This window comes from Saimiri boliviensis, chromosome 9, assembly GCF_048565385.1.
Source record: "Saimiri boliviensis isolate mSaiBol1 chromosome 9, mSaiBol1.pri, whole genome shotgun sequence".
In the NCBI taxonomy this organism is placed as follows: Eukaryota; Metazoa; Chordata; class Mammalia; order Primates; family Cebidae; genus Saimiri; species Saimiri boliviensis.
Window position 1 is genome coordinate 126,511,408 of NC_133457.1, and position 17,078 is coordinate 126,528,485.

The window sequence follows — 17,078 nt, forward strand, 5'->3', positions numbered from 1 at the left end:
TTTCCTGCCCACCTCTCCACTGGCTTGCTGAGGCCCTCAGCCTGACACCCCACCCGCTGGCCTGGTCACGAGCACCTTGGAGGGTGATTCACTCCCCGCGCCGGGTGCAGGGGTCTGCACGCCCACACTGCCTTCTCCTGCTGTGACCCTGAGTTCCATGGGCACCACTGGGCACCTCCCCCACCTGAGGGTTCTCTCACAAAGGGGGCACATTTGTCAGAGCCCCTGAGTGCTCCAGTCTGAAGGGGACTCAGGGATGGGGGCGTATGTGAGGGTCTGGGAGGGGCTACAGGAGCCATAGTCACATAGTCAGCCGTATGTGGTGGGGGGAAGCAGGGTGGGAAGCGGGGTGGGAAGCGGGGTGGGAGGGCCGCCTGCCAAGGGGTCTCCAGGGGTTCTCAGGAGTTCCCCGTCCGGAGGCAGCCAGAGAGTGAGTGCAGAGCCCCACCAGGAGCTGGGCATGCAGAGGCTCCATAAGGATGGACCCCACACCCCCTCCAGAGATGGACCCTGCCCTTCATTCATCCTCTCACTCACTCATTCATTCACCAAAGAGGCACGTGCCCCAAGACCTTCCAAAGGCAGAGTCCAACAGGAGCCCGGGCACACGGCGCCTGAGCCAGACCCTGCACAGGAATCACAGAATTCAACAGGTCCCAACTGCTGCTCCAGAGAGGGACGGGTGAACAGAAATGCCTGCCGAAGACCTGGGGGTGGGGGCCTCCCTCACCTCCCTCCCACTGCGGGAGCCAGGTGACAGCAGGATGTGACTCTGTCTGAGCAGGGATCTGCAGGGACCCAGATGGCCGAGTCGGGACCCGGTTCTGCTGTGGCTCCAGCACCCCCGCAGGCTCTGGGTCCCACAGTGCAGAATCACGCGTGGCCCCTGCAGCCACCAGGGGCTGGGGACACCCCAAGCGCTCCGAGTCCCCTCCTGTGGAGTGGGGTGACAGTGTGACCGAGGGCAGGTGGCGTGGGAGCACCATGTGGGCACGCCGTGGCAGATCCTTGGTGGCGTATATGGAACCAGACCGTGGAAGGAGTGTGGCGTGTGTCACTACGAGCCCCTGGCACTGGGGTGGTGGTGCAGACGCTGGGGAGGGCTCCTTTCCCATTAAGAGCTGAGTAGCCCCCTGGTCTCCGCTGCTCCTGACGGCTGAGACGCAGCAGCGCTCGCACTAGGGTTTGGTGCCACAGACCCAGGCCCAGCACAAGGCCGGTGTCGAGGGAGGAGGGGCTCCAGCCTCCCCACTGCGAGATGATGAATTTCTGGTGTTTGGAGGCTGAGATTTGAGGAATTCCATGGTGGCCCCAGGAAACCAGCACAGCACAGGCCTTCACTGCCCCGGGGCAGAGTGCGGTCTGGGAGGGACCTCCCTGCCCCAACCCTGGGTCCCCCGCCCAGTGACCAGCTGCCCAGAGACCGCCCGTGTGAGTGAGGAGGCCACATGCCGTCCAGGTTGAATCGCTGCGTTTTACTGAGTGCACAGGTCCACCTGGTGCCCGAACCCGTCCCTGTGGCAGCAGGGATCCCCAGAACCTTCCACGGCTGTCCCGGCCGTGGGACCCCACACCCGAAGCCCCCCGCAAACCCGCACTGCCGTTCCTGTGGCTCTGGCGTCAACCTGTCCGTGTGCGTGAGTTACTATCTCGGCTAATCTGTTAGAAAACTAGAGTTCATTCCCTGGGCGTCTATCCCTAGAAACGGACGCTGCACGAAGTGGAGATTGAGGTGGGCGGGCGACACAGCCACCAAAGAAAGGCCCGGTCACTACGGCACAAGGACACGTACGAAATGGCCAGAGTGTGCGTCGGTACTGAAGGCATTATGAAAGATTCTTTGGAGCATGAACAGAAGTGCAGACAGCCAGAGGCAACGGCGCAGACGGGGAAGCTGCAGCCAGCGTCACGGCCGGAGGATGGCAGGCCGCAGTGGAGTGGGGTGCGGGCGTGGCGGGCGCGCGTGGCTCAGTGGATCCCAGGCAGGTGGCTGGCGTCCAGTGGGACCGCTGGCTCTCAGCGCCTCGGTGTGAGACCCCTCCTGCCCTGCGCTTGTCTCTGGAGCCCGGCCCTCGGGCCCCTCGCCCGCCCAGCCTGGAGGCAGGGTCCAGGGCATCCATGCCTGGCCAAGCTGGGGGGCATGGGGTGGCCTCAGGGAGTTCCTGTCCACATGCATTAAGGCAACGACTTTGTAAAAGCCAGGCGGAGTTGGCATGGGGCGTGTGGGGGAGTACACGCACCCGCCTGGCAGTCCCGAGGACTGGCCTCTCCTCGCTGGCACCTGGCCGAGAGTCGGACGCTAGGACCTCTCAGGAGATGCCACTGGCCAGACCCGGTGTCCTCGGCCAGCCAGAGCCACCACGGCAAGCGTCTGAGGCCAGAGTGCACTCAACCCCACCCCACAAACGCCTTTTCAAACAGAACAGGGCCCCCCCTCCCAAGCGGCCCCTTCTAGTCCCTCGTCCTCCACCATCTCCCACAACCTCCCCTGTGAAGTCACCTCTCCCAGGGTCAGCCCCACACTTACAAGACACCAGAGTTGGGCAAACCGGGACCCCCCCCACGCTCCCGGGGTCACAGAAAGCCTCTCGGTGTGCACAGCTTCCTTCAGGAAGCCCCACCCCAGCTGTCTCTCCTGCTCCTTGGCACTGTGCTGGGGCTGAAGAGGAGCCTGCACCCCTGGGTGGGAATGTGGGACGACTGGCCTGGCACAGCCACACAGGCCCCCCAGGCAGCCCCTGAGCGTCCTGCCCAGGCCTCTTCACCCCACCCTCATGCCCTGGACATGCATCCATGTGGCCTGGGAGCTCTGCGTGGGTATGGGAGGCACTGGACGGGGTCAGGGGACACCCGGGCACTGAGCGCCCACCACTCAGAGCTCAGCCCCCGGCCGGGCACCCTCCACATCGGTCCCGACTTCCGAGTGCCCCTCCCACCCCACGTGTGGTTCAAGGGTCTGTGCCACTGGGCTGGGTGGTATCAGCTGTGACCTTGCAAACACCCCCAGCCTCCACTCTGTAGCATTCACAGCTCAGGGTGGTGGGGACAACACGGGTGTTTCCGCAAAGCTCTGCCAGCTCCTTCAGCTCCTTGGCTTCCGGGAAACAACCAGAAATCGCTCAGAGCCCAGCTCTTTCCAGAGAGAAGTGGGGGACCGAGCCCAGCTGGGGTCTTCCTCCCCTTCCCTCCAGCCGCAGGGTCTGGAGCCTAGGAACACGGAGACCTCCAGCCTGAGGGGAGTGGGGTTGTCCTGACTCAGAGAAAACATGAAAACACTGGCGTGCTGGCTGCAGCTCCCCTCTGGGCGGGGCCTGGGGCGATGAGACCCACAGCTCCGACAGGGCCCCCTGGAGAAGCCCTCACAGGGCCAGAGGTGACTGCAGCCTCCAAGTGAGGCCCCCAAAAGGGAGGGGCATGGCTGAGGGGCAGCGTGTCCTCCGGTGGGGTGTGTCAGGCACCTGCCACTCTCGGACCTGTGTGTGGGAGGCACGGGAGGGGTCTCCCCCAGCGTGTCCCAGCTGCGGTGGCAGCCGGAAGATTCGCGGACTGTGATTTTACACGGACAAGACAAGAGGGAGGAGCCGGGCCAGGGAACCAAGAGGGGCGGCAGCACCTGCCAGGGCCGGGGCCTGGGATTCCAGGCTGGGCCACACGTCCCAAGAGGGCACAGGGAGTGGCCAGCACCTCCAGGCAGACCAAATGCAGGACCCACCAGACACCCATACGGACGCCAGGGCATCTTGGCATCTGGCAGAATCCCTCCTCTGGATGGCCACCAGGCTGTGGGGGGACAGGCAGCGTGAGACCCTGACTGGCCCCTGCCTGGACCTCTGCCACTGTGGCCCAGGAGTCGGATACCCCACCACAGGACCCCAAAACCAGTGACTCCTTGTGGCTCCTCCCTGGGCAGCTTAAACCCAGCAGGGTCAAAGAGAAAGACTACAGACCTAAGGGCAGGAGTGTACACACACGTGTGTGACTGCGTGTGTGCTCCGTGTGGTCTGTGCGCTTGAGTGTACACGTGCACTGCATGGTCTGTGCACACGTGTGAGCACGTGTGTGCACCATGTGGTCTGTGCGCTTGAGTGTACATGTGCACTGCGTGGTCTGTGCACACACGTGTGCGTACATATGTGCGCCATGTGTGTGCCATGTGGTCTGTGCACTTGAATGTACACATGCACTGCACGGTCTGTGCACACGTGTGTGTGCTGTATGGCCTGTGCATGTGTGTATATGTGTGTAGTGTGGTCCATACATGTGTGCGTGTGTGCTGTGTGATCTGTGTGTGCATGTGTGAGCATGTGCAAGTACACATGTATACCTGTATGCAGGCATGTCTGTGCATGTATGCACTGTGCATGGTCTGTACACGTGTGTGCATGTATGTGCTATGACCTGTACAAGCATGCATGTGTATGCCTGTATGCAGGCGTTGGTGAGCACGTGTGTAAGCATGTGTGCATGCCTGTATGCATGCCTGTGTACATGGGTGTGTCCTGCATGCTTCTGTGCATGTGTGTAAGCGTGCATGTGTATGCCTGCAAGCAGGTGTGTGTGAGCCAGTGGCATGTGAAGATGTGCAATCTAATGAACACCGTGGGAGCTCTTTGCCATGAGGTGGCACTGGCCCTTGGCCACACTTGGTCACACAGAACCCCGAGCAGCACCACGCCACCTCCAGCCTCCTTCCCGCCGCACTTCTCTGAGGGGGGGCCTGGGCAGCAGGTGGCTACCCTGCTCAGGCTAGAGTCCTGGGGAGCCCAAGACAGAGCCTCTACGCTGTTGTCTCCCCAAAACAGGGACCCCAACCAACCCAGGACATGCACCCTCCATCTTCCCAGGGCCCAGAGACTTTCCAGGGGACACGCCACGTGCTCCTTGCTGGACATGAATCTAGCCCCAGTTCCTGGGCAGCAGGCTTCTAGGAGAGAAGCCTTGTCCTCCCCCTGCTGCAGAACCCCCGCCTGTGCCCAGGTGCTCATGCCTCAGAGGCTTTGTGGAGGAAAGAGCAGGTGGGCCACGCCTGGGAGGGGCACAGCCTCCTTTGGCCCCAGGTCTCCTTTCTCCAGGGTGCTGGAGCCCTGGTGGCTGAGACTGAACTGGAGGTGTGGGGAGCAGGGGCTGGGGCTGCATGGGGTGGGACGCACTCATACCCCTGCCTGTGGGCCCCGCTGCAGATTCCCTGTCCCACGATGGGACATGGACCCAGGGCTCTCATGAGCTAGTGGGGGAGGGCAAGGGCACCACCCGGGGAAACACACAGCCACGGTCTCACCAGACGGGACACAGGGCCCGAGGCCACACACGCTGCCCTTGGGAACACAGCAGACAGCCCACGGGAACCTGGACAGTGGCTTCTGAGTCTTCCCAGCCGGCACCTCTTTGGGACGAGCAGATGCACCCGGATGGTGGGGCCTGGGAGTGTCCTGGCTGGGCTGGGGTAGGCACAGAGGCCAGGGCAGCAGCCCCCCGACAATGGACGCCAGGGGCTCCCCAAAGACTCTGAGCCAGGGGCGTACAACCTTCAGATGCTTTTCTTCTAAGTCCTCCCGCTCAGGTCGGGGTCCCTGGCTGACCTCAGGGCCCCAGAAGCTCCCAGCCCAGCGAACTGAACTTAAAACAAAGGCGGAGGAGGAACACGCCAGGGCTCCTCCTCAACTGCTGGGTGTGGTATTTCTGCTATTCCAGCCCTGCTCACTCCTAGGGAGCCCAGGCCCTCCTGTGACGCCATCACCCCAAATGCCAGATGCTCCTGGGCTCGGGTGCTGAAGCCTGGCGCTAAGGGCCCGCTCTGCCTCTCAGTGGCCGGACTCACTCCCCCATCGAAGCCGGCTGCCCGCAGGGCCACAGTGCCCACAACTGGAGGGACATGCGATAGTGCATCCCTGAGGCCCAAGATGCCAAGAGGCCCCAGCTAAGGGACTGGTCAATGGAGGAGAAGGGGCAGGCAAGCCAGGGAGGGCCCTCAGCTGGCAGAGGCAGAGGTGAATTCCTCCGGGAAGGCAGGGAGGGCGGCCTGTGCTGGCCATGTGGGTGTCCAGTGGGTGTGGAGGCTTTCCCAGCCTGTTGCATCATGGCCCTGCCCTGCCCAGGTCTGTCGGGGCACTGGTGGGCACAGGTGAAGTGGAGCCCTGGCGAAGGGCCGTGAGGCCTGCTCACCAGGTAGCACCCGGCCAGGGCAGTCAGGAGAGAGGAGAGGATTTGGGGTCCTGGCCCTCAGGTCTCCAAGGCTGGGGTACTGCTGGCTCTCACACGTCCCGGGAGAGCCCAGGGTGAGGCGACAGGAGCCCCCAGGGCCCTCTATCTGAAGACCCTGCAGAGCTGGGCCCTCCGAGAGAGGCCAAGCCCAAAGGGTGAAATGTCCACTCTGGGCTCATTTGTTCCCCGGCCCCACCCGTTCCTCAGCTGCGGCCACGGCCTCCAGCTCGGGGCTGGCTCCCATCAAAAGACCCTCAGATCCCAGAAGGTGCAGGGAGAACACACCAACCAGCAGCTCTGTCGTTGGGACCCCCAAGGTGGGGGACAGGAAAGACCACTTGGGGGACCAGGTGTGAGGGCTGGCCACGCCCACCTGCAGCCGACCAAAACCCCGCCAGGCCCCACGGCCCACAGGCCTGCCCTCACGACCCGCCCCCCCAGGCTCTGCTCCCAGAGCCCACCGCACGCCCTGGCGTCCCCCGGCCTGTCACCACGCCTGCCCTCCTCACGCCGGCAACGAAGTCCACTGCAGCCCCGAGCCGAGCGCACAGGGCGGCCTTGCTGCTCCGGAGCCACGGGGCCCTGCCCGGCCCTCCAGCCCCTGTTGGAAAATAACTTTTGTAAAAGGTCACTGCCAGGAGCCCCGTCCTTCAGCCACACGGGCCCCTCCAGGGCCTACTTCCCAGCCACACTGTTATTCTAAGCAAAGGGCCCCAGAGGGTTCCCGCCTCGAAACCGTGGAGGCAGGGCGCTGGGGGGGCCTCACTTCCTGGGCCCGGCCCAGCCCACGTCACCAAACGGGCCCTCGCCGGTGGCGGAGCGTGGCGGGGGCCCGCACGGGGTGCAGAGGTCCGAATCGGTGTCCGACTCGCCCTCCGCGATGTAGGGCCTGACTTTGGCGCAGGGCGCCACCGCCGCGTAGCAGCTGTTGAGAGCGTCCAGGTTCTCCTTGGACTGGGAGATGCTGAAGCCGCTGAAGGAGCGCTCCAGCTCCTCGTGGTCCACGGACGGGATGGAGATGGACGTGTCGCTGTCCCGCAGGGCCCCCTCGGGGGGCCGGCAGCCCGGGGCGTCCTCCTGACGCAGGAACTCCGTGCTGGCGCGGTTGCCCCCGCCGTAGGCAGACAGGGACCGCTCGTGGGTGGGCGGCGGCGGGATGCGCACCAGGGAGCCGTGGTCCCCCACGGGGGAGGTGCCGTGGCCTGGGCGCGGGTGGCTCTGCGGCTGCCAGGAGGTGGAGGGCGGGCACTGCGCGGAGGGCGCGGCCGGGGGCGCTGAGAAGTTCTTCTGGCCGGTGGAGCTGCTGGAGCGCACGATCTTGACGATGCAGCCCTGCCTGTCCACGTGCTCCCTGCTGTCTTCCGGGCTGTGGTACGGCGGCGCCGGCTCCGGCTCCTTGGCCCCGAAATAGGCCTCAGTCTCCGTGGGGGGGATGCCCATGCGTTGCATGTAGATGTTAACCAGGAAGTCCAGCTTCTTTTCCATGGACAAGACCTGCAAGATGGACTGCTGGGCTGCACTGCCGGGGCCAGTCCCAGAGAGGGAGCACCCGGGCCGCTCCCAGGAAATGGGGAGACCCGGGCTGCTCCCGGGAAAGGTGCGGAGGGAGGGGCGAGGGGGACCCTTGCTCCCTGGAAGCTGGAGGAGCCAGAGAGGAGGCCTAGGAGCCGCTTCTGCTCCTTCCCAGACCCCTGCGGCTCAGCCTCCGGCTCCACCTGGGCCTGCGTTCAGAGCCAGGCCCTCCTGCTGCCCACCAGGGAACCCCCTTCAGTAAAAACCCCACCGGGCAGGACCCGGCAGTTCCTCACTCACTGCTCAGGCCCAGCTCTCAGAGGCGGACCCCGAGACAAGAGTCCTGAGTGGTGGCTTCTGGGAATGCACCCCCAGTAGGGAACGGCTGGGGTGGCGGGCAAGGAAGACAGAGAGGAGGAAGACCGGACGGGTGCAATGAGACCCCGAGGACCCGCCTCCCGGCGACCCCCACCCAGGATTCCTGGGTTCTTTGGGCCTTCGGTACTGTCGGTACTGTCAGGAGGAAAGGCACCCCAAGCTGGGAGTGGGGGGCTCGTTGGGGATGTGAGGGTCTGCCCAGAGCAGCTGTCAGTGGTGACAGGGCCATGTGCCCCCTAGACTTGAGGAACCCTCCCGTGAAGACTCCTTGGGACACCCAGCCCCTGAAGCCCACGCTGCCACGGGCTGACCACAGGGGCCCTGGGACAGCAGCACCACGGCCCACGGCCCTCCCGCCCACGGCCCCCGGCCCCCGGCCCTCCTGCCCACGGCCCCCGGCCCCCGGCCCTCCCGCCCACGGCCCTCCCGCCTGGCCGGCCTCCCGCACCTGCTTCTCCACCTTCCCAAGCCGTCCCATCATGCTGGGATCCTCGGGCAGTTCTGCCTCCGCCGGGCCCTTGGTGCGGTCCTTGTCCGTGATCGCCGGGCCCCGCCCCACGATCTGGTCCACTCTACCGGGAACAGAGACCCCAAAGCATGAGTTTGGGTGGGTGCAGCAGGCCCTTGCCCTCTCCTCCTGGGCCAGGCCACAGTGCCCGGGGTCCAGGCTGCAGGCCCAGCCAGAGCCGACCAGGGGGGCAGCAGGTGCCAGGACAGATGGATGGGGTGCCCCCTGTCCTCAGCCGCCTTCTGGCACTGCGAGGGTCTGCTCCTGCCCGCTCCGTCCCCGAGGGGCCTGGCACATTAGGAGGAGTAAAGTGAGGAAGCTCCCACTGGGCCAGGTCGCCGGCTGCCTCCCAGGGCTCCCACTCCATGCCGCCCTTCCAGCCGGCCCTACCTGCTCACCCACTTTTCTGCCCAAGGCCCGCTGGCCCCACAGCCCACAGAAGCCCAGAGGGTCTCCCACTGCAGGGCCCCTCCCCTTCCCCGTACCCAGCCCCACTCCGAAGCTTTACTCCCGTAATGTGCCACTGGGGCCATCGGCCCCTCCAGGTCTGATGGGGACAGAGTTAAATGTCTGCAGCGGGAATGACAGAAGCAGAAAGGCGTGAGCAGCGGCTCATGCACCAGGACGAGGAGGGAGGGCGCAGACAGCACAGGAACCAACGCACAAACCAGAGGAGGGTAGACAGAGCGGCCGGGTCTGTGTGTGCACGTGTGTGCGCTCATACCAGGGTGTGTGTGCACGTGTGTCCTCATGCGAGGGTGTGTGTGTACGTGAGTGGTCAGAGTGCATGTGTGTGCTCATGTGAGGGTGTGTGCACGTGTGTGTGCTCAGGGGGCCTGTGTGTGCTCATACAAGGGTGTGTGTGCACGTGTGTCCTCATGCGAGGGTGTGTGTGTACGTGAGTGGTCAGAGTGCATGTGTGTGCTCATGTGAGGGTGTGTGCACGTGTGTGTGCTCAGGGGGCCTGTGTGTGCTCATACAAGGGTGTGTGTGCACGTGTGTCCTCATGCGAGGGTGTGTGTGTACGTGTGTGGTCTGGGTGCATGTGTGTGCTCATGTGAGGGTGTGTGCATGTGTGTGTGGTCAGGGTGCATTTATGTCCTTATGTGAGGGTGTGTGTGCACCCGGTGCGTGTGTGACCTCATGCAAGGGTCTGTGTGTACATGTCTGTGTGCGTATGTGCACATGTGTGAGCTCGGGGTGCATGTGGGCATCTTCATGCGCACTGCACAAGTTAGTGTGTGCACACGTGTACGTGTTCATGTGTGCAAGTGTGCATGTTTTCGTTTGTGTGTGCAGGATTCAGAATTCAGCTGAGCTGATCTCCAAGAGGCCGTAGGTCACTCATGACAATAGAAGGGAGGGAGGCTCCTTCATCCTCAGAACTGGGGCTTCCACAGATGCTGGGCTGGCTGGGTGTGGGCTCGGACCTGCAGCTCTGTGGGCACTCACGCGGAAGCAAGGCCCCTGCGACCAGTCGACAAGCCCAGCTGGACAAGGGCAGCTCCAGACAGGTTGTGGCTGAGCGGGACCCACCGAACAACGCCACAGCCCCTGAGGCTCCTCTGGACGGGGGCCTGGTGGGAGAAGTGTGCCCCACACCAGCAGACGGGGCCGAGGCCCCACTTCCTGCCACGGGGCCGCCCTACCTGCCTCTGTGGGGGTGGGGGGACGGGTTAGAGGTGTTTTCTTGATTCTGTTGTGGGAAACAGAGGGGGTTTCAGGCTGGCGTCGGCCACAGAGCAGCTCCTCATGCTCCACGGGGCTTCATGCTGGACTCATGCAAAGGGCCAGGGTGGCGGGAGGCGGGTGGGAGGGGACGGATGGCAGGAGGGACCCTCTGGCTCCGAGCAGACGCCAGTGGAAATGGAGGAGACGGGGTCCCTGGCGTTCCCAGCGTCACACAGTCCAGGCAGATGCTCAGCACCTTCGCCCCTGCCACACGACCGGCCGCCCGCCTGCTCAGCCCCGATAGGAGCCCTGGCCACGGGCTCAGCCTGGAGTTGCTGCCGGGGCTCCTCTGAGGACCCTATGCCCCTCCTGCCCTAGGCCCCAGGCTGGGGGAGACTCGACCCCTGAGTGCTCAGTGCCCGTGGGATGGGAGATCATCCACCTGTCCCTCCAGCCTCTCTGTGTGACCCTGCACGCCTCCTGGCTGTAGGACCTTCCCAGCTCACAGCCCTGGACACCCAGCTGCCACCTCCTGTGGCACAGGAGGATGGACGGAGGACCAGCCTCAGGGCACAGCACCCTCGGGCCTGGGGGCACCACACAGCAGGGAACTCGGCAAACGCTGTCCGGGGCAACCCTGGGTTGGGCAGCAGCAGGCACAGCCCTGCCTGCTCCCAGAAACCCCTTTCCTGTGGAAGGAGCACAGGGTTGAGGTGTCCAGCGCTCGGACCCTCAACCTCACAGGCAGAAACCCCCACAAAGGAAGGAGGGGTCAGACGGGCCCCAGACGCTGCCTCCACCAGCTCAGGCCTGGGCTTCACTGGCCGAGACACTGGCATCGCCGTGCCGGGAGCCCCTCTGCCCTGAGCTGCCAGGGAGGGCCCGGGCGCCTGTGCTCAGCCTCCAGGCCTCTGCCCCGGGGGCTCCGCTCTCCCTCAGCCAATCAGACTTGCTGGAAGACGGGCAATAACCTTGATCTGAGTGGTCCCTGGAAGGCAGGAAGGCCTTGGAAAGTCTGAATCGCTAAAGAACTGGCTCCCATGGGGCTGGGCCGCACCTCCGTTCTGCCCGTCAGCCGGGGCGTCTCCGTGTCCCTCATCAGAAACACTAATTAGCTGACAGCTTGGAAGCTGTGCGAGAACTCGGAGCGCACGCCTGCCTGGGCGCCCGGCAGGGTTTCCTCACGTATTCTTCCCAGTGGCTCAAGGGTAGATGCTGTGACCGTCTGTATCTTACAAGAGACGGAAGAGTCACCAAGACGTGACTCCACCTGCTCAGAGCCACACAGCGCCCAGGTCCGGGCCGTGCACGTGGCCAGGACCCACCACCACGGTGGGCAGTGCTGAGGGGCAAGTCAGTCCCGGGGGAGGCTGGAGGGCCCTCGGCCAGGAGACGCCTGTCCAGGGGACAGGAGCAGGGCCAGCAGGACGTCCCTACACGTCTGACTGCATCTGATCCTGGAGGTGCTGCCCAGGGACCTCCCAATCCCAGAGGGAAGTCTCACAGAGCCCTGGTTCCCCAGGGCGCCAGTCAGGAGCAGCCCTCGGGGCCCCTGGCAGTCCTGACGCTGGGCGCAGCCTGCCTGGGGACCTGGTGGGGGAAGGGCCTTCTCCCTCATGTCGCTTTGTCAGGAACAGAGGACACCCGAACATCCCTGCGTCCCGGGGAATGGGCGGTGCGGGGTGCTGCCGTCATGTGGCCTGGAGCGAAGGGGCCGGCCGTTCCACAAACACGTCGGGGGGCGCTGGCATCCTAACCTAGGTGAGTACTGGGGTGACTCTCTCGGAGGGGCCGTGGGTCCTTTGGTGGGGTACTTCTTGTGCCGGGGAGTTGAAGGGGGTGGGGGACCCACAATCATATCTATCCTGGCAGAGTAAACAAGAAAAGAGACACCAGCAAAATGCATCGTAAAGCCACACGAAAGAGGAGTAGGCCAGAAACTGGCGGAAACGGAAGAAACGCCCACGGAAGCGACGGCGAGGCTCCGTAAAAACAGACGCTCTCCCAGGAGAGCGGGCGCCACCTCGGCGGGCCTGGGACTCGCCAAGGCCTTCCCGTGTCTCCAGCAAAGCGTCGGGCTCGGGAGCGGGCGGCGGGCGGCCCCACCGCGGTCACCCAGGTGCCACATCCCGGAGCGTGCCGTGCTGGGGAGACGCCGGCAGCGGGAGCCAGTACCGGACAGACCGCTGCGGGCGACATGACACGCATCGTCGGGAGTGGACAGGACGCCTGCGGTCTCTGGTGGTTTGTTTGCGTGGTTTGTTTGTCCAGAGAGAAAGGGAAGGAAAATGCAAGATTTAGGACAAAAGATCCCGGTGAACAAAAACAGCTGCAGAGAGACGTGGAGGCAAAGCACAAAGTCAACACGAGAGCGTATGCACACGTGTGCGCATGCACGCACACACACACGTGCACACAATCGCACACGCACATGCACACATGCACGCACACGCACACACGTGCACACACGAACACGCACACGCACACATGCACACCAACACATTAACATGTGCGTGCAAACACAGGCACACGCACACGCACACATGCATGCCATCACATGCTAACGTGCGTGCAAACACATGCACACACATGCACACACGTGAACACGCACACGCACACACACATGCACACACACACGACTGCATGCGAACACATGCTAACACGCAGCAAACGAACACGTGCACACGCACCCATGCGTGCAAACGTGAACACAAACACGCACATGCCTGCAAACGTGAACACATGCACACACGCTAACGTGCACACACGCACACAAGCGAATGTGTGCACACACGCACACACAGGCACATGCACACATGCATGCAAACATGAACACGTGTGCACATGCACGCACTCGGGCATGCACACGCGCACGCACACATGCAAACATGCACACACGAACACGCACACGCACATATGCACGTAAACACACGAACACACGCACACGTAAATGCACACACTCGCACATAGGCACATGCACACACACGCACACATGCACACACGTGAACACGCACACATGCACATGCCCATATGCACGTGAACACACGCACACATACGCGAACACACACGGGCACACATGCACGAACACACGCGTGCAAACTAATATGCACGTAAACATACATGCACACACGCACACATGCATACAAACACGCACACATGCACATGCAAACGCAAACGTGCACACACATGCACACACACGCACACGCATGCAAACATGCTAACACACGTGCGAACATGCATGCACACACGAACACATGCACACAAACATGCCAGAACATGCACACATTAAACATGCACACAAGCACGCACACATGTAAACACGTGAACATACAAACACGTGAGCACACGTGCACGCATGCGCCCATGCACACACACACGTGCACACGCAGCACAAGGCTGGTCACTGCTCCGGAGAGGATGCTGGGAAGGAGGACTCACAGCTGGAGCCCGGGGGAGGGGGCGCAGGGGATGTCTCATTGACCCCTGAACAGCAGGAGTGGGCTAAGGCTGGAGGCACCCCTTCCCGGGCCCCCTGAAGCGGGACGGAGCAGGAGCCCCACGATGGTCCCTAGACCCCTCAGATGAGCGCTTGACTCTGCTGGAGGGTCTGAGCTGGGCTGTGGCCCCCAGGGCTGTCCCTGAGCGCCTCAGTCTTCCCCTGTAATGGGGGCCCAGCTTCACTCCCAGGGCTGGAAAACTGCTGCAGCCTTGCTTGGGGGCTTGGGAGACGAAGGGCACCCTGATAGGCAGGAGCGTGTCCCCTACTGCAGGAGAAACTCCCAAGAACCGTGTGTCCCCCACAGGAAAGATACACACACTCATGGCATGTGCTCGTTTGTATGTGCCTAAGGTTGCACACACGCCAGCATGTGTATGGATTTCGGGGACACCCATGTGTGGGCACCAGGCTGGAGCACGGTTCTGTGGACATGCGTGTGGGAGAGGGAATGTGGGTCTGTGTGTGCACGCTGGTACACGCCTGTAGGTGGGGTGCACGTGTGTGCATAGTGTGCCCAGCCCTGACTGTGTGTCTCTACATGAATGTACGTTTGACTCCTGGAGCAGGCACAGGGGTTCTGACACGCATGGTGCTGGCCCTGCTCAGGAGCGGCCTCCCTTCACGGGAGAGCAGCGTGGAAGAAGCTGCTGGGGTCCACCCTGCAGCTGTGTCTCTCAGTGGAATTACTCCACCCCCAACACACACGCGTGCACATGGCAGAGCGCACAGGCCGCGGGCACACACAACCCCACACACACTTGCACATACACGCACACGCACATTTCAGGGACCCACACATCCGTGCACGCACACGTGCATGTGTGCACAAACACATCACACACTTGCCCCCCGCAGTGTGGCTGGGGAGAGGTGGAGAGAACAGAAATCTTACAACAGACTTGGAAGACAGCACCGAAGCTGACAGAGGCCGACCTGGGTGGGGGAGGAGGCCCCACCCTGCACGCCCCCTGCGCTCCCTCCACGGGCCACGCCGGGCTTTGGCGCGGCCGCCCACCCTGCTCTCGTCCCCTGCTCCCCTGCGGGACAGGCTGGAGGGGGCTCTTGCCTGGACTGCAGGCTCTTAATGCGGGACAGCATGTCCAGGTGGCCGGCGGAGTACTGCTCGATGACGTCCATCACGTCGTACGGTCGCAGGCTCTCCTTGAACTTCCGCTTGGACACCAGGAACCTCATGACACTGCAGGAGTCGGGGGCGACAGTGAGCCCTGGGCCGGAGACCCAGAGACGCCAGCCACACGCGCCAGGCTGGTCTCATCTCCACCTGCCTGTGACACTGTGGGGGGGAGGGGCGTGAGCCCTGAGCCAGAGACCCCGGCCACACGCGCCAGGTTGGCCCCGTGTCCGCCTGCCTGTCGCCTTCCCAGCACCTCTGAGACCTTGGCCCCTGGAGGTGGCTGGACTCACCCCTCTTGTCTGCCACCCACCGGCTCCACGCACAGAAGAGCCCGGCCTCGGGGTCCCTGCTATTCCTGGGACGGCGGAGGCTTCAAGACCTGGCCATGCCCCCTTGGACTCTGTGCCACCCCAGACACAGGGGGCTGAGCTTCCTCCTAAGCCAGGCAGACCCAGGCCCCAGGCCTCTCGCTGAACCGGCGTCCCGCCCAAGGCCTGCTGGAGTCCCAGGAAGAGCGGACCTGGGATGATCAGCCAGGCCCGCCCGCGGCTTGGCTCTTTATTTTCCGGGCAGACCCCGTCTCCTGGCTGCTGTCCTGCACCATGAGCACCGCAGCATATGTGACCACAGACAGGAGGCCCCTCCTCCCTCCCCCAGGATCCCTGCTGGGTAAGTCCTCACCACACGGCTCTGATGCTGACTTTGAGGCCCGGGGTCAGGTCTTCAGTCACAAACTCACAGGGGCAGGCCTTGTCATCCACGACGTCCTCTCCAGGGAGGCTTGCTTCTGGGGTGAAGGAGACAGGCCGTGAAGGGTCGAGGAGGACAGGAAACCCACTCGTGGGGTCCTGCAGGGCCCACCGGCCAGACAGAACACCAGAAAGCCCCTCAAGGCTCCCCGGGGTACCCCACGGGTGCCCCTGCTTTTCCAGAAACCTGTCCCACTGCATCAGTGGCTCTCGGGCCAGGACCTTCCCCGGCAGGCTGTGGCCACAGGGAGTGGCCGATGTGGGCATCCAAGGACATCCCTGCCAGTGGCTGAACAGAACGCGGCGCTTCCGTGCTCAGGACGCTAACTGTGGACGTGCCGCTGACACCAGGCTCAGAGAAGGAAGCCAGAGCTGACGTCCCCACGCAGGAGCCGCTGACCCGCGTGCCCGAGACCACAGGTGCTGGGGCTGAGGCGGGGACGCGGCGACTGCTGAGGAGCACAGGGTTTTCATTTGCGATTATGAGACTCTTCTAAAACCAGCTGAGATGGTGACGACAGCCTCGCTGTGAATGTGCTAAATGCCACTGGATTTCTACACTTTGTTCTTTCTTGAGACAGAGTCTCACTCTGTCCCCAAGGCTCGGGTGCAGTGGCACGATCTTGGCTCACTGCAGCCGCCGCCTCCCGGGTTTAAGCGATTCTTCTGCCTCAGCCTCCCAAGAATCTGGGACTGCAGGTACCCGCTACCATGTCCGGGTAACTCTTACATTTTTAGTAGAGATGGGGTTTCACTGTGTTGACCAGGCTGGTCTCAAACTCCTGACTTCGTGATCTGCCCACCTGAGCCTCCCAAAGTGCTGGGATTACAGGCGTGAACCACCGCGCCTGGCCTATACTTTCAAATAGTTCATTTTTCTGTTGCCCAAGTTTCACTTCAGTTTTAGAAAGTGGGGAGGGAGGTTTCCACGCCCAGAGCAAGCGAAAGAGGCAGCGATGCCTCAGGGGGTCCTGGTAGCTTGGGTGCCAGGGTCCATCCCCGGAGGGACTCAGCCTCAGATCGGGGGGCGCTGAGGAGGCCGGACCCACCTTCTGAGTTCTGCCGAGATGCGGCGCCCTTGATGCGGAAAGCCTGGCGTGCCCGGCTGCGGTCGCCGAAGCTCCAGCTCTTGGGCACCTTGCTAGGGCTGTCTTCGAGGCTCTGGTCGGCGCTGGGGGACCGTCGCACCGTCTGGGCCTGCGGGGACCCCTTCCCCTTGGCAGCCACACCTCGAGGGCTGGAGAAGACACGATCTTTCAAACTGACCTTCTGGCTGCTCCCACGGGAACCGACAAACAGAAACACAGCGAGAGAAGTCACTCCCGAGAGAAGGCAGGCCGCGCTGGCTCTCGGCAGACCCTGCCGTGCGACGGGAGGAAGACCCAGGTCTGAGGACCGGGCACCCAGCAGGAAGGAGGGAGGGGA

The 17,078-nt window shown here is 63.4% G+C and overlaps 2 protein-coding genes across 13 annotated transcripts in view; both read right to left on the reverse strand.

Annotated features, from left to right (window-relative positions):
* Positions 1–1,454: 1,454 nt before the first annotated feature.
* On the reverse strand, positions 1,455–4,992 carry LOC120367879 (uncharacterized). Its single transcript, XM_074406771.1, is given in 2 exon segments — positions 1,455–4,715; positions 4,717–4,992. Coding segments are annotated over 2 exon segments (1,902 nt in total). The 5' UTR covers positions 4,986–4,992; the 3' UTR covers positions 1,455–3,082.
* Positions 4,993–6,962: 1,970 nt separating this feature from the next.
* Positions 6,963–17,078, reverse strand: part of KCNQ2 (potassium voltage-gated channel subfamily Q member 2) — a 70,182-nt gene continuing 60,066 nt past the window's right edge. For 4 of the 12 annotated variants that reach the window (XM_039479502.2, XM_039479503.2, XM_039479500.2 and 1 more), the window contains 6 exons: positions 16,703–16,926; positions 15,586–15,691; positions 14,836–14,967; positions 12,028–12,135; positions 8,540–8,663; positions 6,963–7,695 (listed from right to left, as the gene is read on the reverse strand). In XM_039479502.2, the coding sequence (XP_039335436.1) occupies positions 6,964–7,695; positions 8,540–8,663; positions 12,028–12,135; positions 14,836–14,967; positions 15,586–15,691; positions 16,703–16,926 (1,426 nt within the window). In that variant the 3' untranslated portion in view covers position 6,963. The remainder of the gene's footprint in view (positions 7,696–8,539; positions 8,664–12,027; positions 12,136–14,835; positions 14,968–15,585; positions 15,692–16,702; positions 16,927–17,078) is intronic. The other 8 variants (XM_039479508.2, XM_039479507.2, XM_039479506.2 and 5 more) reach the window with 5 other exon arrangements.